This window comes from Chelonia mydas, chromosome 5 (assembly GCF_015237465.2).
Source record: "Chelonia mydas isolate rCheMyd1 chromosome 5, rCheMyd1.pri.v2, whole genome shotgun sequence".
Classification (NCBI taxonomy): domain Eukaryota; kingdom Metazoa; phylum Chordata; order Testudines; family Cheloniidae; genus Chelonia; species Chelonia mydas.
Window position 1 is genome coordinate 132482634 of NC_051245.2, and position 20408 is coordinate 132503041.

Here is a 20408-nt window from a genome sequence, read left to right on the forward strand (position 1 = left end):
CTTCTTTGTTTTGGTTTTCACCAAGAAGGTTGGTGGCGATTGGATGTCTAACATAGTGAATGCCAGTGAAAATGAGGTAGGATCAGAGTCTAAAATAGGGAAAGAACAAGTCAAAAATTACTTAGACAAGTTAGATGTCTTCAAATCACCAAGGCCTGATGAAATGCATCCTAGAATACTCAAGGAGCTGACTGAGGAGATATCTGAGCCATTAGCAATTATCATTGAAAAGTCATGGAAGACGGGAGAGATTCCAGAAGACTGGAAAAGGGAAAGTATAGTGCCCATCTATAAAAAGGGAATAAGGACAACCCAGGGAATTACAGACCAGTCAGCTAAACTTCTGTACCCGGAAAGATAATGGAGCAAATAATTAAGCAATCAATTTGCAAACATCTAGAAGATAATAAGGTGGTAAGTACCAGTCAGCATGGATTTGTCAAGATCAAATCATATCAAACCAACCTGGTCGCTTTCTGTGACAGGGTAACAGGATGGGGGGAAACAGTAGACGTGGTAGATCTTGACTTTAGTAAAGCTTTTGATACCATCTTGCATGACTTGCTCATAAACAAACGAGGGAAATGCAACCTAGATGGAGCTACTATAGGGTGGGTGCAGAACTGGTTGGAAAATCATTCCCAGGGGAAAGAGAGGAGGAGATGCAGAGAGAGGGGGGGCAGAGAAAGGACGGCAGGCTATGCAGAAGGATAAAGAGCAACAGTAGCAGCGCTTAAAGGGAGCCTAAATTCTCTCAGCATGATGCTGAACGTGACCATAGGGGACTGAATAAACACGAGAGTGTAGACCTGCCTGGAGGGCACATTCGCCCTATGTCGTGTGTGTAACCTCCCCTTGACAGCAGTGGGGGATCCACTATGGATCAAGGAGACTACGAGGTCCCCAACTTATAGCCCAACTCATGGACTATAAACAAATATGGAGTCCAGCCCTGCCTCCCTACAGGCTCGACAGCCCAGCGTTATGCCTTCGAAACTCTGAACAGCATGTGCTCAGCAGGCAAATATTTTCCTAAAACTAGGCAAACTACTGAGTCCTCACTAAGACCTGGACCCTGCAAACGCTTATGCGTGCGAGTTGCTTTATTTTACACACCTGCGCAATTCCCGTGAACTTAATGGGGCTGCTCATGTGTGTACATGTTTGCAGGATCAGGGTCCAAGTCCGTTGTGCCATCTCCAAGAAAGCTTGATGCAGAGTAGGTGGAATATTCACCATCTCCTTGGAGCGAAGGTATTTTTAAACAGGCTCCGAGGAGCTGGGATCAGCAGGAGAGCTTCTGCCCAGGGACACGGATGTTCTGAACTCTCTGCCCAGGCTCAGTGGCAGTGACCTGTTTCCATTCTGCAGCAGTTGCTGTTCTAGACAGTGTTGCAGGAAGAACAATGAATTATCACCTAAGTCAGTGGACTAGCACACTTGCTGCAGGTTCTTTGGGATCTGGATCTTGTGGGTGTGAGTTCTACAGACAGGGACAGGGCTGGGAGGGTTTTTAAACAGGATGCAAATGTACGGCCCAATTCTGCCATCCTTATTCAGAATAAGGGCTCTGAGTGATCCCACTGCTAGCATAATAAGAAACTACTCAATGTCACTAAAGGTAGAAGATTCTGGCCCTCTGTCTAAGCTGGCACTTTACCAATCACAGCAGAAAAGAGCTGGTTCAGGAACACTGCACTTTAGCAGACCTCTGCTCCAGTTCCAGATTTTGCTTGGCTTCACCTGCTATTGTATTCACAGGAGCACCGAGAAACTGGAGTAAGACCTTGTGTAACAGCATGAATGGCCCTGTATTTTTCAGAGGAGCAACGACATTGCTTAGGTATTACATTTCTCACATAACTCTTTAAATGAAATAAAAAGAACACACAATGTCATGAATTCAGACCACATAAGCTACAGTTGCAGGAGATGGAAAGAGAGTTTAGCAGATTAAAGAAGTAAATACTGATAGATCCACCCCAAAAGATATAAAGGTTTGTGCCACAGTTACTCAGAATTTACCATCTAGAGGTCATTTAAAATCTACTTACATCAGGGTCTAGCTCCTCCAGTTCATTCTCCAGTGTCCTGAGCTCTTCTTCTGTCAATGCACTAAGGATCTTATCCTCATCCAGATCGCGGTATTTCTCCAATTCCTGTCTGTACGACATTTTAGAGAAATCTCAGTTTTTAAATTCTCACGTTTTTTGCTGAAGTGGGACCTATAATTAAAAAAAAAAAGGCAAAGTGAAAACTGAGGTCGCACCACTATTGCTATTAGAATGCGAGGTATTCTTCAAATGTGTAACAGCCGATGTATAAGAAGCAAGCAGAAGGGCAGCAGGATCTCACATTCTGAGTCCTAGCCCCACAGTGCAGCTGTGGGGAAATACTGAGCATTCTGAGCATTACTAGAAATGTACTTCTGAGCACTGACCGAGCAGAGAAGACTATATGGACCAAATTTTGCCTTGGTCCATATTTTTTCCTGGAGGGACAATCAATCGTTACTTTCACCAAAACAAAAACTCCCCATGGGATCTAACTCTAGTAACCTTACTCAAGCAGGGTAATGCTTTCCTCTGGGGCTAGCCCTACTGAAAAGCAATGCTCTAGATCAGCAGAGTGGCGGAATCTGGTGCTCCATGCATTGCTGCACATATTCAGAATCTCTGAAAATCTGGACTAAGGCCATGAGTCTCAGAAGTGCAGCAGCTTTTCCTTTTAGATTAACTTTCTAAATGGGAAGTGAAGAGAGCAGTCCCGAAGATGCTATTATTTACTCATGATCCAATCAGGAAGCAGATAGACAGCATATGTAACCCAGGGGCTCATCAGAGTTCAGTAAGCTTTGCTGAAATGATGCATGCCATCATGACGCATTTATCTGCATATGTGAACTGATTGGTTGTCATAACCATACAGCTAAGAGTAGCCTAGAATTCCTCCTTACCTGTAAGGGATTAAGAAGCTCAAATAACTTGGTTGGTACCTGACCAAAAGGACCAATGGGAAAGAAGATACTTTCAAATCTTGTGGGGGGGGCAGGAGCTTTTTTGTGTGTTCTCTTGGAAAGCAGAGAAGCATCAGGTCAGAAAACTCCTTCTCCTATAAACCATCCTAAACGTCTCTCATATTACAAAAATTGTAAGTAAAAGCCAGGCAAGGCATGTTAGATTATCTTTTGTTCTGCTTGTGAATTTTTCCTTTGCTGGAGGGAGGTTTATTTCTGTTTTTTGTAACTTTGAAACTAGAGGAAGTTCTGCTGTGTTTTTGAATCTTTTGTTACCCTGTAAAGTTATTTTCCATCCTGATTTTACTGAGGTGATTTTTACCTTTTTTTAAAATAAAATCCTTCTTTTAAGAACCTGACTGATTTCTCTATTGTCCTAAGACCCAGGGGTTTGGGTCTGTGATCACTTTGTAACCAATTGGTTTGGATATTATTCTCAAGCATCCCCAGGAAAGGGGGTATAAGGGCTTGGGGAGATATTTTGGGGGAACAGAAACTCCAAGTGGTCCTTTCCCTGATTCTTTGTTAAATCACTTGGTGGTGGCAGCGTACCCTCCAAGGGCAAAGAATCTGTGCCTTGTGGAAGTTTTAACCTAAGCTGGTAGAAATAAGCTTAGGGGGTCTTTCATGTGGGTCCCCACATCTGTACCCTGACATTGGTTAATGTAGTTCTACACTTCAATATTATTTACCTCTGAGAAGGTAAACAATGGAAACTTACTAACTGACCATACGATTTGTCAATCAATTATGAAGCAGGCTTTTTCTCATGTATGTAATGTAAAATAATGCTAGAGAGAGAGAGAGGAGATGCTATCACCTCCCAGTGCAGTAATTGATACATTTAAATGGAATTAACAAAATAGCCAATAATGGAGACTTAGCTGTTAAGATTTAGTTCTTTTAAAACTCTAGATATTTTAAAATGTATTATAATGACCTGAAATAATAGCTAACACATACATGTATATGCACCCAGGCATACCTAAAAGTATATGTACTTATATTTTTCACCTGGAAAGTTTGCTTTCGATATATAAAGTTTTCAAAGCACTTAAGTCCTTTCACACAGGTCCTGTGGAAATTAGATGTCTTTAAAAACATTGCAGACATCACCTATCCTACCAATTTCAAGGGGATGGGGGGAAGATCTTTTCTTGCCATTGTCTTCTGTAGCATCTGGAAGAGGATGATGTACGAGCCCATATGTTTCAAATACTGCCTCCTTTTCATTAAACTGGAATTTTTCCCTATCTCCATAAATGACCATTTTACCTTTTTGATTTTAGCTTCTTCACTTTCTCTGAGTTCTTTGGTGCTTCACAGTCCTAGCCAGACTTCTCTAGCTTTTCCCAAAGCAATCCAAAGCAAATTATGCATTTTAGGATATATTTTACTTCTGCACTACATTTTCATTAACTAAGAACTTCCTGTATCACAACTGCTCTTCTAATTAGAAAAATAATCTTTACACTGGTCAGCGAATGGAACATTAAACATACAAAATTTGACAGCATGCTGTTAAGTTTAAGGCAGTCAGCTGGTCAAATACTTTGCTTCCCACGTTTGTGATCATAATTCAAACAGAACATCCATTTCCTTTGCTCTAAGTCTGCGTGCCCTATGCCACTGCGGAATCGCACCCTTTACACAATCCCATTTAAAAGCAGTCACAATTTTCCAGGCATGACGACATCAGCTCAGGATTGATACAGTAAGGAGGAGACAGTAGCATGACTCATCTGTTTTAAACGGCTAAATTGGGGCCAGGCATACCGAGGGCAGGAATAACATTACCCGGGAGTCAGGAGAAGGAAGCACAAATTGTACTTGCATTTCCCGGATCTGGCATTTGGACGAACGGTACAGCTTTGGGTTCCAGTACTCCGAATTGCCAATGTTGCTTAAGTAGCATTTGAGGTGCCAAACAACAGATATACTAGTGCGCAGACATCTCTCACCCAGGTCACTGCTGCTAACAGCTCCCTGGCCTAAAGGAGCAGGGAGGGCGGAAAGGTGCCTGTCATTCATGCAGGGTCCTTGTTCCCAACCCCAGACTGGTTAGCCTTCTGGGCCAGCTGCAAAGCAGACCCTCTCTACTGGGTTTCAGAGAAAGGGATAGGCTTTGTCGGTGACTCAGTGGGAGGAGATTCTCATTGTTATTTTAATGTTAATGGCTAGTTCGGATGGTCCTAATGCGGCAGGCTGGGCCCAATCCTGCAAAGTATCAAAGGAATCCATTTTGAAGTACTTGGAGGAGAGGAAGGTGATCAGGAACAGTCAACATGGATTCACCAAGGACAAGTCATGCTGACCAACCTGATTCCCTTCTATGATGAAATAACTGACTCTGTGAATATGGGGAAAGTGGGTGGATGTGATATATCTTGACTTTAGCAAAGCTTTTGATACGGTCTCCCACAGTATTCTTGCCAGCAAGTTAAAGTATGGATTGGATGAATGGATTATAAGGTGGATAGAAAACTGGCTAGATTGTCGGACTCAACGGGTAGTGATCAACGACTCGATGTCTAGTTGGCAGCCGGTATCAAGTAAAGTGCCCCAGGGGTCGGTCCTGAGGCCGGTTTTGTTCAACATCTTTATTAATGAATTGCACCCTCAGCAAGTTCGCAGATGACACTAAGCTGTGGGGAGAGGTAGATATGCTGGAGGGTAGAGATAGGGACCAGAGTGACCTAGACAAATTGGAGGATTGGGCCAAAAGAAATCTGATGAGGTTCAACAAGGACAAGTGCAGGGTCCTGCACTTAGGACGGAAGAATCCCATGCACCGCTACAGGCTGGGGACTGACTGGCTAGGCAGCAGTTCTGCAGAAAAGGACCTAGGGGTTACAGTGGACGAGAAGCTGGATATGAGTCAGCAGTGTGCCCTTGTTACCAAGAAGGCTAAGGGCATATTGGGCTGTATTAGTAGGAGCATTGCCAGCAGATCGAGGGAAGTGATTATTCCCCTCTATTTGGCACTGGTGAAGCCACACCTGAAATATTGCATCCTGTTTTGGTCCCCCCATTACAGAAGGGATGTGGACAAATTGGAGAGAGTCCAGCGGAGGGCAATGAAAATGATTAGGGGGCTGGGGCACATGACTAATGAGGAGAGGCTGAGGGAACTGGGGTTATTTAGTCTGCAGAAGAGAAGAGTGAGGGGGGATTTGAGAGCAGCCTTCAAATACCGGAAGGGGGGTTCCAAAAAGGATGGAGCTCAGCTGTTCTCAGTGGTAGCTGATGACAGAACAAGGAGTAATGGTCTCAAGTTGCAGTGGGGGAGGTCTAGGTTGGATATTAGGGAAAACTATTTCACTAGGAGGGTGGTGAAGCGCTGGAATGGGTTCCCTAGGGAGGTGGTGGAAACCTTAGAGGTTTTTAAGGCCTGGCTTGACAAAGCCCTGGCTGGGATGATTTAGTTGGGGTTGGTCCTGCATGAGCAGGGCGTTGGACTAGATGACCTCCTGAGGTCTCTTCCAACCCTGATCTTCTATGATTCTGTGAAAGTGCTGAGTCAATAGAAACCGAGGGCACTGTGCATGTCTCAGGATTGGGTCCTGCTTTGTGTTGTGCCTATTTTAATGACTGTGAAAGTAGAATAACCCGAGAGGAACCGACTGAATGAGCTCATCTGATACGCGGACTTCCGTGTCGTGGCTGAAAAATCACTTCCTGTTCCTGCCGGCCTGCACTGACCCAGGGTGGCCATGCCTATGTTGGTTGCAACCTTAACTCTGATGTGGTTCCTGTCTTCACAACAAAGGGATGTGGCTCCACACCTAGCAGAAGCCAGACAGAGACCGGCAAAGCAAGTGACTCCGCAGCAACCTAACCTTCAACTCACCCGCCCTGAGCGGGAGACAGAGCCGGGGAAGCGTTTCCTGCAGGCACAGCCTGGGACGCTGCTGCTGGAAAGCGTGCCCCACGGTTTGGTGTCAGACGCCTACAGGTCTCGCAAGCACCCACGAGGGAGGGATCTGAGGCCTGCAGCACAGAGCAAAGTTCGCAGCTGCGACTGCCAAGGACAGGTGCGAACACCCGAGCTGCCATCCCCAGAGGCCGAGCGATGTGCGTGGAAGTCTCCCCGGCCGACTGAGGTGTTTGCTAGCGTAGTGGAATTGAAGGGCCAGTGTTTATGACCACAGAGAACATGCCCGGGGCACCAGCCGTATAACAGGGAAGTACGAGGTTTGGTTTGGTGATAGACCGCCCGAATGGAGCAAGATGGCCCCGTGCAAGAGCTGATAGCCTGACCCTCGGGAAACTACCTCTCCGGCCCTAGGACTAATGGCCAACACTGGCTAAGGTGATGGGGGATTGTGGGTGCCCCATGTGAGACACACAGCAGGGCCTGGGGCACCTCTGAGTCCCCACGGTTCCCTATTCAAGTTGTTTATAATGACCTCCCCGTTTGTAGCACGCACAGGGTTCTCTAACCAAAGACAAGAAAGGTCCCTTTCCCTCGCTCTCCTTGTGAGAGGGGGTCAGGGGAAAAGACAAGAACGGCAAAGGTGCCCCATCTCTTAAGCCATCTGTCTGGGGCCAGCCCTTGGGGCTTCGTTGATCAGCTGGCCTACTGTCTTCAATTAGGGTCCACGGTCCATCTCCAGCCCCTCCTCCTGGGGCACCCTGCTTTCCCACTGGGCCATGCAGCTTCAGGAGCGGTGGGGCCTGGCTGACCAGTCTGTGGTCAGCCATCTCTGAGGTGGAGCAGTCTTCACCCTGTTCTCCACCCCCTTCTGTGCTGGTTCTTCCTTTCTAAGTGCCCCCTCCTCACAGCGCAGGCCTTACAGGTGCGCCTCGTTAGTGTGGAATGAGCCCAAAGGAGCTGGTCAGTCTCCTCTCCACCAGAGCCAGGTGTGGCCCTTCACAGCTGGATTTCCCAACAGTGCAAGGCACCCACCTTCTGCGAATCTCCCCTTTGCAGTCCCTGGTGCTCCCCTACTCTCTCGCACTAAGCCACCAGCCAGGGCACTTACAGAGTCTCCTGAGCGGCACCTGGTCCCAGAGGCACCCAGCAAGGATCCCATTAACTTCACTCACACGTCTTAATCACAGAAAGAATAAACATCAGACAACTATTAACCACGCTAGTGCCATACTACGGATGTGGCTCTAAATGCACAAATGTCAGGAAATTCAAAGATACTCCTCCCGCAATGACCTCTCACATAACAAACACCAGAGAATTTTTACTCAGCGATTCCTGTATCAAATTCATAATTTCGATTTGAGCTAGAGAATTTCTTTGATAAAGAGACTCTAACTGGATTTAATGACTCCAAGTGATGGAGACTCTCCCATGCCCTTGTGTGAGCTGTTCCACTGGTTAATTATTGTCAGTTAAAAATTTGCACCTTATTTCCAGTCTGAATCGGAGTAGCTTCAATCTCCAGCCATTCCATCTTGCTCTGCCTTTGGAATGTACTTTGAAGTGTAGCCAAGCTCAGGCCGTTATTGGAACCCTAACCCTGAATTCACAGACTTTTGGGCCTTTGAAATCTCAGCTATAACCCAACATTTATTAAATCTTTTACATTTAAATCCCTTGGTTGGTTTTGTGTTTAAGAATTGTTTTTGATCACACTCAAGAGCACATAGTCATACAAATTTAAACACAAACAAAACGACCCTCAGAACCAGGAATGATTTATAGCAATTGATCTTAGCCCAGATCGAGTACTCACACAGCTGTCCCCCTGATAAATCTTATTGTCAACCCAAGCTGCCATGCAGATTTCAGTGTTTGCTGTGGCAAAGAAGGTGACATGAACCAGGAGAAGCACAGATATCCATAGGACAAATGAGAGCTGTCATGGTCACCCTGTGCCTCAGTTTCCCCATCTGTAAAATGGGGATAAAGATACTGACCACTGTAAAGCATTTTGCAATATGCTGATGAGACAAGCTACGTAAGTGCCAGGTATTATTACTGCCAGAGCCATGGCAATCACTGATTACATTCTAAAGCAACAGGTCAACAAATCAGAGCAGTGGGAGCTACAACTCCAGATTGGAAATCTAGGGATACAAATAAATGCTTGCCTGACAAAACCCAAAAATCTAAAGGAAAATATCTTCCAGGTTTACAGATGGAAAAGCAAACAAAGGAGCTTTTTCCCCTAACGTGACACCAGCTAAGTCCTTATAAGTAAAAGCATCGATGATGACAAGACAAGCTGCCAACTTTCAGAGAGAAGTGCAGCAAAATTCTCTACGTTCTAAATTCAGCACTGTTCTTAAATTTCCCCAGTGGGTTGTGCAAGGCTTGCTCTGGATTGCCCTAGCTCTAGGATCATTCCTCATGGGTGTCTGCTGTGTTTTGGTTTATATGATCCTTTTGAAGGAGTTAAGTAAAAGCTGAGTCATAAGTCAGAACCATTATTTTTAAATTATATAAACTTCACATAAATCACCCTCTTTGCAGCTTTTGCAAACATTTTTTCTTTTTCTTTGGCCCATAGTATGATTTGCGAGATAAACAAGAGATACAAATTTGGATACACAGTAGGTGCCCAATCATTATAAGTTAATGATAACCAAACACTGTGTGACTACATTTAGTGTTAATTGCATGGGCTGGGGCAGGTTATATCTAGGGCACAAGCTGAGTGGGCAGGGGGTTACAGTGAAGAGACAGAGAGATTAGGGCCTTAAATGTTCTAATTTTGGACCCTTAGATCATGGATCCCAGGAAGCCTGATCTCTCGCAGACCTCAATGACTTCTGTTAGAGTTGTGGGCACTCCGCATTTTGGGAAACACCAGGACCTCAGTGTCTCAAGTAGAAGTGCCCAGAAGGAGGGGCTGATCCATTACCCACTGGAGACATAGGCAGAGAAAGACATCCATTGACTCCAGCAGACATTGGATCGAGTCCTTAGTGAATCCTTCTGAAAATTTGGGCCCAGGCAACTTGCCCAAGGATTTACAGCAAATCAGTGTCAGCGTCTGGTCTAGAACTCAGGAGGATCCTGGCTTGATCTCATTTGCACTGGTGTGAATCAGGAGGAAATCTAGAGAGTTTACACTGGTGTAAGCATATTCAGAAATAGGCTTCTCTGATCATGTTTCTTTCCTGCCTTGCACCTCGTGTTGTCTCTTACACAGGGCTGGCCTTACCATGAGGCGAACTGAGACGGCTGCCTCAGGTGCCAGACTTTGGGGGGGCGCCCCTAGGACCCAGAGTGTAGACGATGGTGTCTGCTGCTGGTGCATCTGGATTCTCTCTGCTCTAGATGCACAGAGATGGGGGAGAGCTGGGCTGGAGGGAGGAGGGCACAAGAGACAGAACAGGCAGGCAGGAGAAAAGGGGAGAGGGAATCACAGAAAGCAGCAGGAGCTGCAGGGAGAGAGAGGAGGAGAAGCCTCTTATGTACCTCTCGAGCCCCCTCCCCCCCCCCAGACTGATTAACACCAGCTTCTCAGTGAGCTTCCTGTGTCCTGCTGCTTCCCTGAACCCACTTGAGGAGAACAGGCTGTCAACTGAAGTAGTAGGAGCCAGTTAGGCCCTTAAGACGCTGATATCTTCCCTCACTCAGGCCCTGCTACCAGCCTGCTTATTTGTTCCCTTCAACTGAGTGTTGAGAGCCACTGTAGCTGGCACAGAACAGCAGCCATGAGAGAGAGAAGAAAACGCCCCTCTGGGGCAGCATTCAGAAAAAGAAAGAAAGCAAAGGAAGCTTTTCTATCTAAGCAGGAAGGAGCTCTCCTGAGATACATAGGCACAAATGTTCACGGTGAGCCTTCCGGCCCCAGGGAGGATGTGAGTGGTGAGGAGAGGCCTGATCTTCCAGTTAGTCAGAGTGCAGGTGACCTGGCAGCTACTGCAGCATCCGTATCTCCATCTCAAATGGACGTAGCCAGGCACATTCCTGAAGAAAAGTGTAGATCAGAGAAGAGTGTGGTGGAGGCGCAAGAAACAGCTGCTGCTGAGTTTAGTTCCTTAAGTCTAGATGATCCAGGAGTGTGGACCCACTTGAGCAGTAGCCTGAGGGACTTCCTTGTACTGCATGGGCCACAGCAAGTGAAAAACCTCATGTTCCCCAATGACAATGAAAATAGAAGTTTCCATCCAACACATTACTGGTGTGAAACCCCCAATGGTGACAAAGTGGAGAGGCAGCTGCTTATGTACTCAAAAACCCAGAATGCTACATACTGTTTTGGTTGCAAACTCTTCCAGTCTAATGTTCCAGCCACATTGGGTTCTACAGGAACAAAGGACTGGACAAATCTGGCTAGAAATCTGGCATGCCATGAAAAGGCAGCAAATCACCAGAGAGCATTCCATACTGGAAAGAGCTTGAGCTGAGACTAAGGTTAAAGGCCACCATAGAATCATAGAATCTCAGGGTTGGAAGGGACCTCAGGAGGTCATCTAGTCCAACCCCCTGCTCAAAACAGGACCAATCCCCAACTAAATCATCCCAGCCAGGGCTTTGTCAAGCCTGACCTTAAAAACTTCAAAGGAAGGAGATTCCACCACCTCCCTAGGTAACGCATTCCAGTGTTTCATCACCCTCCTAGTGAAAAAGTTTTTCCTAATATCCAACCTAAACCTCCCCCACTGCAACTTGAGACCATTACTCCTCGTTCTGTCATCTGCTACCACTAAGAACAGTCTAGATCCATCCTCTTTGGAACCCCCTTTGAGGTAGTTGAAAGCAGCTATCAAATCCCCCCTCATTCTTCTCTTCTGAAGACTAAACAATCCCAGTTCCCTCAGCCTCTCCTCATAAGTCATGTGTTCCAGTCCCCTAATCATTTTTGTTGCCCTCCGCTGGACTCTTTCCAATTTTTCCACATCCTTCTTGTAGTGTGGGGCCCAAAACTGGACACAGTACTCCAGATGAGGCCTCATCAATGTCGAATAGAGGGGAACGATCACATCCCTCGATCTGCTGGCAATGCTCCTACATATACATCCCAAAATGCCATTGGCCTTCTTGGCAACAAGGGCACACTGGTGACTCATATCCAGCTTCTCGTCCACTGTAACCCCTAGGTCCTTTTCTGCAGAACTGCTGCAGAGCCATTCGGTCCCTAGTCTGTAGAGGTGCATGGGATTCTTCCCTCCTAAGTGCAGGACTCTGCACTTGTCCTTGTTGAACCTCATCAGATTTCTTCAACCATAGATGATCAGCATCAAGAGAAGATTGCATCAGAGTCTCTTTACTGGCAAAATGTTCTGAAAAGGCTCATTGCCGTTGTGAGAATGCTTGCTACCCAAAACCTAGCACTGCGTGGCACTTCAGATCAGCTGTATGTGCCAAACAATGGAAACTTCCTTAAAATTGTGGAGTTGATGGCTGAGTTTGATGCTGTACTCCAGGAGCATCTAAGAAGAGTCACCACCCAAGAAATGTACGCACACCACTACCTTGGAAAAACAATTCAAAATGAGATCATACAGTTACTGGCAACAAAAGTCAAACAGAAGATTGTGGCAGATCTGAAGTCAGCAAGATATTCCTCTGTTATTCTGGACTGCACACCTGACATCAGCCATACGGCACAAATGACTTTAATGGTGCGTTTTGTAACAACAACAGAACCTAGTGAAAGTGTCCCTGCAATGGTGACTGTCAGAGAGCATTTTCTAGAATTTATTGACATTGATACTACAGGAGCTGGTATGACAAATGTGCTTCTTAAAAAGCTGGAAGATATGGGAATTGGGGTAGCTAACATGAGAGGTCAGGGCTACGATAATGGTGCCAACATGAGAGGAAAGAACAGAGCAGTGCAGACACGGATCCAAGAGTTAAACCCTCAAGCTTTTTTTGTCCCATGCAGCTCGCATTCATTGAACTTGGTGGTCAGTGATGCAGCGTCAGCTTCGAGCAAGGCTGCTGAATTTTTATTGTAATTCAAAGCATCTATGTGTTTTTCTCTGTATCAACTCATCGATGGCAAGTTTTGAAGCAACAGCTGGGGACATCCTCTCTGACACTGAAACCACCGAATGCCACATGATGGGAAAGTCGAGTGGAGGCGATAAAGCCTATCAAACACCAAATTGGGAAGATAGATGATGCCATAGTTGCCATTATGGAGGATAATGCTATGACAGGAACTGTTCATGGGAGAACAGTGGCAGAGGGAAATGGAATCACCAGAAACATACCTAACTTCAAATTTCTGTGTGGCTTAGTGTTGTGGCATGACATACTGTTTGAAATAAATGTTGTAAGCAAGAGACTCCAAGGTGTTGACCTTGATATATCTGGAGCAATGGAACAACTGGACAAAGCAAAGTCATACCTACGGTCTTACCAGTCAGATGAGGGATTTCAAAACCTTCTGAAGAGTGCACAGAAGTTGGCAGAGGAACTTCACACTGAAGCTATTTTCCCACCCATTCAAGAATACAAGAGTCACCGAAGAAGACGATATTTTGATTACGAGGCACAGGATAAGCCCATAAGAGACCCCAAACAACAATTCAAAGTTGAATTCTTTAACCGGGTGCTAGATTGTGCAATACAGTCAGTTGAAGAACATTTCATGCAGCTCAGGGAACATAGCAGTATATTTGGGATGTTGTATGATATTCCAAAACTCCTCACGATACCTGAAGAATACCTACACCAGCAATGCAGGGCACTAGAGACAGTGTTGACACATGATGACATGCGCGATATTGATGTGAGTGATTTAGGTGATGAACTGAAAGTCCTTTCAAGATACATTTCAGCAGGATCAACTCCAAAGGCTGTTCTGGAATACATGTGCACAAATAAGATGACCACCCTCTTTCCAAATGCTTTTGTTGCTCTGCGCATACTTCTAACGCTTCCTGTAACAGTTGCCAGTGGAGAACACAGCTTCTCCAAGCTGAAGTTAATAAAAACACATCTACGCTCCACAATGATACAGGAGAGGCTGGTCAGCCTTGCAATTATCTCAGTAGAGCATGAACTGGCCCAGACTGTGGACCTTCAGCAGGAAGCAGTTCAAATTTTTGCAACCAAGGAGGCACTGAAAGCACCATTTTGATTATTCAAACAGATAAAAATGCCAGTGTTTACTACGCAGACAAGAAAAGTTACATTTGCTGGTCAGGCATTTGAAAGTTAAGTATCAGAGGGGCAGCCGTGTTAGTCTGGATCTGTGAAAGCGGCAAAGAGTCCTGTGGCACCTTATAGACTAACAGACCTATTGGAGCATAAGCTTTCGTGGGTGAATACCCGCTTCTTCAGATGCATGTAGAAAGTTAAGTGTTACTTAAAATTTTTGAACAAGGCATTTTAAGTTGTTAGTTCTCCTTTATTGGGGTAGGTAGCAGAGCAGTACCATGAGAGGAGCAGAATAGGAAAAAGGCAGAGTTGAGACCTTTCAAAGTTTTGGCCCAAGCGAGGGGGCATGGGAGCATCATTGGAGCTCCCCGCCTCAGGTGCCAAAATGTTGTGGGCCGGCCCTGCACTTACACCTGAGCTAATGGGTGTAAAGTGCAGCCATTCTGATCTGGGACCATTTACACCAACTTTGCATAGGTGTTAACAACAACACAAGGAGCACGGCCATGGAGAATTATGCTCCCTGTCTCCAAGTCCCATGATCAGTACCCTAGACCATGTTCCCCACTCGTGCTGTGGACCAGTCAATGTGCAGTTAATTTCTGGCACTGGCTTCAAATGAAGCACGCTTATTGAGACGTGACTATTTTTTATTATTACCAAGTGTCAAGTCTTTGATCTGGACAGCAAGAATAAATATCTAAAACCTGTCCTTTTATGGGGCTGCTTTCTGACATGTGTGCACTGATTTCTTTTCTAGCTGATTTCGTTCTCTTAGTCAGAAAGGAAAGTACCTTTTTCACAAGTGATGAATAGGAACCCCAGAGACGGTGCCAAACACCCTGCTCTGCTCCAGTCCACACGGCTGCCTCTAGCACACAGGAGGCTGAAAGCGAGAGCGCTACAGGGAGACTCACTGCAAAAACACCACTAAATAACACATCCCTTGCAGAACGGAGAGCCAAATTCTGCCCTATCCAGACTTCCTTGTGTGACCGTATAGGAGCATGTGGGATTGCACAGGGTGGAAGTCAGGACAGAGTCCGATCCCTTACATTTCAAGAGTGGTCACACTCATCTCCTGCCCCTAGTTATTTATGCTGCGAATCGCTCCTTGCCGCTGCCAGTCTTCGTGCAACTTCTGAGTTCAGCTACCTCCAGTTACAGAAACCAATGGATCTGAGGGGCGAGTGTAAACAGTGCAAGCACAGAGGCCCGGGGGGGGGCGGGGGAGAAGGCTGCTCAGGAAGAGAGATTTTATTTGACCTGCACCCAGGCTGAGCTAATTGCATCATAGCCACATTGGGAAGGTGCCAGGGTTGTATTTTGATAACGGCTAGCTCAGCAGGTAGGCCCCAGAGTACATTTTGCTTTGCAAAGTAGTTCTTGGAAGTTCTTGCGTGTCGGTGCTCTGGGGTTTTCGGCATACTTGTTGCTACTAGGGTGACCAGATGTCCTGATTTTATAGGGACAGGCCCAATTTTGGGGTCTTTTTCTTATTAAGGCTCTTATTACCCCCCACACCTGTCCTGATTTTTCACATTTGCTGTCTGGTCACCCTAGTTGCTACCTTTTTGGCAGTCTTGATGAAAATATAGCAAAGATTAGACCCACAGGAGATCCATGGCTGGAGCTGTGGAAAGGCTAGTGGGCTCACATTTCTATGTTTTCTCACTGCCCAGATGGGGAGAGTTACTCTCAACTGTAATTCAAACAAATTTCCCGTCAAAGTTGTGAGACCAATCCTGAAATTGCTGCCCCTTTGAAACTCCCAATGAATGCCATGGGAACACTGTGCATGGATGCAGGGTAGGACTGGTAAGAAACCAAAGGGGCAGTCTGGCTATTATAGATCCATCGTTAATTTCCTGCCAGCCCTGCATGAAAACCAAGAGGGCTCCTACTGACTCACACTCTACCTTCCTTTCAGGTTGTACTGATGCATGGGCCAGAATCGAATCCCTCCCCCAGAACCGTTTCAGCTCTTGTCTGCTCTTCTAACAGGAGTGTAAGCAGAGGTCTGACTGAGCTCTCCCCTGCCTTCCATTGAGGAACTGGGGGAAGAGACCTCAGGAGCAGGTCGTATTTGCACGGACACACATGCTTTGCCAAAGTGATCAATTTGGCTGTTTTGGATTAAAATTCACTTACATGCAGGGTAATTACATGATGTTATCATTATCGTATGAGGAAAGGGCAGCAGACCTAGAGTTAAGATGCCTATTTTAATTTATTTATTGTGCCTTAACTTACAGGGGTCATCCTAATTGGAACCTTAGTCACCAAGCAGGAGGTACTTCTGGGTCACTGTTGTGGTGTGTTCCCTCTCCCCCTTACTAAAAGTTTTCACTTGTTACACACAGACTCGGTGCTTGTGAGGGGGCAGTATTGCCTCTTAATCTACACTTACACCATCTACACGGCAAACTAAGGATGCGACTCGCAGCTCGCATGGGTACACTCATGCTAGCTCTCGGCTGAGCTCGCGCGCTAACCGCAGTAGGGTAGCCATGGTAGGATAGGCAGCAGGGGCATGGGCTAGTCGCCCAGAGTTCATAACCATCAGATTCAGGCGGGTTTGTACTCGGGGCGGCTCGTCCATGCTGTAGACCTTCCTGCTGCTGCTGCAGCTACACACCTATTTTTAGCATGTTAGCTCAACGAGAACTAGCGCGAGTATTACTTCTGGGGGGAATTCTGCGCCACTGCACACATGCAGAACTCACGTCCTCCGCAGATTTTTTAATCCCCCACAGAAAATGCATTCTGCTGGAGAGGTGCTGCAGTTATTCCTCAGAGTTCTGTATTAATGTGCCTAGTAAGGAATCTATTTGTCAAAAATCACTTCCTGAATCTTTTTTTGTTGTCTGTATTGTTACAGACATACATGTTGACAGCTATTTTGAAATAAATTACCAAAATAATTGAAAATTGGTGAGATTATACTGTGTGTGATTTTGACAAAGATGCAGAATTTTGCAGAATTTTTTATTTGTTGGCATAGAATTCCCACAGGAGTAGAGTATGTCTGGTCCAGCTGGGAACCAGAAACCCAGCCTCTAGAGCAGATGTAGCTTTAGAAGCACCCAGAGGTGGTGTTTAGTTTTCCCAGATTTCTGGGAGGGGGCTCAAGATGATTCTGTTTTGTAATGCTAATCCCCCCCAGTTATTGAACCTGGCTCTTCTTGCTGCCAACACCACTTGGCAAAAGGGTTACAGGGATAAAAACTTTTGTTAGCCAGGAGCATAAGTGTACAGGAATCTGACTATACACAGGCCCAAGTTTACACACTAAGCTGATGTCACTTTTCAGACTAGAACTGCACTGTAGGGATGAACTGCAAAGGGAAAGACGCAGATGTTGCTCCAAGCCGGTCGACTTCAGTGGGCACTACAGCCGATGAGGAACGGATCCAGACCATTAATGCTGAATGGCCATGCCTGATCTCTGGATTAAGAGAGGGGCTGTCAAACTGGCATGTTCCGCTGGAACAAATTTCATTAAAATGGAATATATGTATATGTGACACATGTGTATAGATAGAAACTATTTAAGCGACTGCACCTCAGAGATTAACTACTGGGGTCTTTAAACGCCTACTGCGATGTCTGATCTTAGCTGAAAAGCAACACGGATTATGGCATTGCAGCAGCACACATTCTAATTACAGGGGAACTGCAGAGCTAAAATTAAAATTCTTTGTACTAAAATAGCTTGTAAGTAATTAAGTACAGGGCCTGATTTTCCATTCTGTTACACTGGTTCCATACCAGCATAGCTCCATGAAATAAGAGGAATTGCACCAGCATAAAACTGGTGTAATGAATAGAAAATCTGGCCTATAATATTTAATTAAAGTAAATCATTCATTCAAACTATAATAATGAAATACACAGATTGAGTTAAAAATCTGCAAGTGCTTGGAAGAGAATGAAATCATGGACAATAAATCAGCAATGGATTTACAAAGGATAAATCACAAAGAATTGCTGTTGGGGAAGGAATTACAAATTTAGCAGAAGCAGAGAATACAGTGATTGCAACACAACGATTCATGACACCTTACTTGAAAAATTAATTCAAACTGCCTTTGATATGAATACTATGAAACGGATCAAAACAAATGCTCAAGAAATAATGGGTAGTAAATCACAATGCACTACTTTGTGGGGTGTTAGGGCCTGGCTCCTAACATTCCCAAATATGTGGGAGGGGAAGTGGCATCAATCTACACTAAGTGTTCTACACTTACAAATAATTTCATCACACTAAACATGAAGGAGAGTCCTCTTTCCGCAAGCCGTTTACTCACCAAACACCACTCACAGTGACCAAAGGACACGGCCAGGCTCACAAATTACATCATGTTAACAGATCGAATCTACTTGATCAAAAAAAATCAAATACTATTCCTGGGAAAGTTCTGTGGAAAAGTTGTAAGCAAAAAATGGATGTGTCCTGTGAGTAGGGTTCTACATCTCGCTACCCACCGGCGGCAAGCCCGGAATCGAGACGGGAGTGACGATTTTATCAAAGGCAAAGATTAAGTCCATTGAACAGCTGCGCTTTACAGAAATAACGGAACAAATAAACTAGGCACCTCATGTACAGGAAGGGCAGAGCTGGGGATCTGTGTGTTTCATGGCTATTTGGAATGGATGCCAATGTTCACGAAAGTCCCTCTTCACTGGGGCTATCCGGCTCTCTGAAAGTGCTGGTATAATGTAACTTGTGCCTCATTACACTGTTGTCAGGCTCCTTCTTTAGGGAACTTGCCAGGGCTGAGGGTCCCAAGTGTTGTACAAAGTGAAACAAACAGAAAATACAGGGTTGGGCAGGGTGTGAACTCAGCGGTTCCGAACCGTGTGGAGCACTGACTGGCAAAGTTCAGTGGTAAAAATTAAACCAACGACCAGGGCTTGTTACAGGCTCTAACCGCCGGCTTTGGGGCTCAGAGGAGATTCTCCCTGGGCCAGGCTAGCCCAGAACCGCAGGGAGTCTCCTGCTTCCCTTGCAAGCATCTGGGGGAGGCATGGGACTGGGGCAGGTGACCCAAGCATGGGGTCCAGTCTGGCAATGCCGAGGGCCCCGTCCCTCGGAGTCCCCAGGCAGAGCGGGGCAGCCCCCCGCCCTTCCCCAAGCCGGTGCAGCGCCGGCAGGTGGGGCGCAAAGGGCAGGACCCCGGCCCCGCTCCTGGGCTGCTCCAGCCCGGTGCCCAGCTCGCCGGCCCGGCCCTGCGGCGGCGCCGAGCTCGCCGCGCCAGCCGGGGCTATTTATAGAGCCGCTGCGCTGCCTCGGGTCCGGCTCGGCGCCGGCCGAATGTTTTGCCCAGATATGGGCCGGGGCCGCGGGCAGCCGGCGCGGGGCGCGGGGGCCGGGACCGCGGGCGCGGCGCTTACCGGGCTCGGGCGCACGGGGAGGGCGCGGGCCGGGGGCGCACGGGCGGCGGCCGCGTCCTGCCGGGGCTGCGGGATGCGCTGCCCTGCGCCGCGTCCTGCCGGGGAGGCGGCTCCGAGCCCGGGCGCCGCCGGAGCCTCCCACGGCTGCCACTCAAGCGGGGGGCCGGGCTCCGGGGGGCCGGGGCCGGGGCCGGGCTCCGGGGGCGGGGGGCCGGGGCCGGGCTCCGGGGGGCGGGGGGCCGGGGCCGGGCTGCGCTGCAGGGAGACGCACCGGGGGTTCCCCGAAGTCCACCGCAGACTTCCCGGTTGCTGCTAATGTAACATGGGAGGTGCCCAGGCGCTACGGTGACAATAGGAAAAACTCTCACTGGAAGGATGTTGAGAAGAGATTAACCCTTCTCTCACAGATGGGGAAACTGAGGCAGGGCTTGCCCAAGGTCACAGAACTGAGCAATTAACGAAGCTTGGGCTGGACCCAGGTTTCCCAGGGGGTCAGCCCTGCTTACAGTCATAGCAGAGAGGCAGCCTGGGGCCTATCTTGGACTTAATTCCCCCCCCCCCCCCCCCCATGGATCTCCAGGCAAGGCCTTCTCCCCCAGCTGCCTTTCACCTTATTTAGCCATTAACATCTGTGCAAAATAGCCTTTCTGGACACCCTGCCCTGGTGTGAGTGCTCTGCCAAGGGTCATGGTGGGGAGAATTGATCCCTCTGTGTTCTGCACAGACTTCAAGGGGCTCAGTTTGTAAACCAGACCTGGCCGAGCCGCAATGCTTGGATGCAGATCCTTAGGGCTCGTCTACACAGGTCCCTAATACAGGTCCCTTGTTGGGAGAGCGAGCCCCGAACAGCCCCCGCCCCAGCCCTAGTTCTGCCCCAAGTGACCTGCCACCCCCTCCCCAGCCCTAACCCAAGCCTCCTCCCCAGCCCCCTTCCATCAAACCCCAACGCCCCAATCCCCATAGCCA

The 20408-nt window shown here is 47.2% G+C and overlaps 1 protein-coding gene across 4 annotated transcripts in view; it reads right to left on the reverse strand.

Moving 5' to 3' along the window:
- TMOD1 (tropomodulin 1) overlaps positions 1-19732 on the reverse strand; it is a 75319-nt gene extending 55587 nt beyond the window's left edge. For 3 of the 4 annotated variants that reach the window (XM_037902395.2, XM_043547667.1, XM_043547666.1), the window contains exons 1-2: positions 19443-19570; positions 2055-2225 (exon numbers count right to left, since the gene is read on the reverse strand). In XM_037902395.2, the coding sequence (XP_037758323.1) occupies positions 2055-2174 (120 nt within the window). In that variant the 5' untranslated portion in view covers positions 2175-2225; positions 19443-19570. Of the gene's footprint in view, positions 1-2054; positions 2226-19442; positions 19571-19713 lie in introns of those variants that run through there. The other variant, XM_037902397.2, reaches the window with a different exon arrangement.
- Positions 19733-20408: the final 676 nt, after the last annotated feature.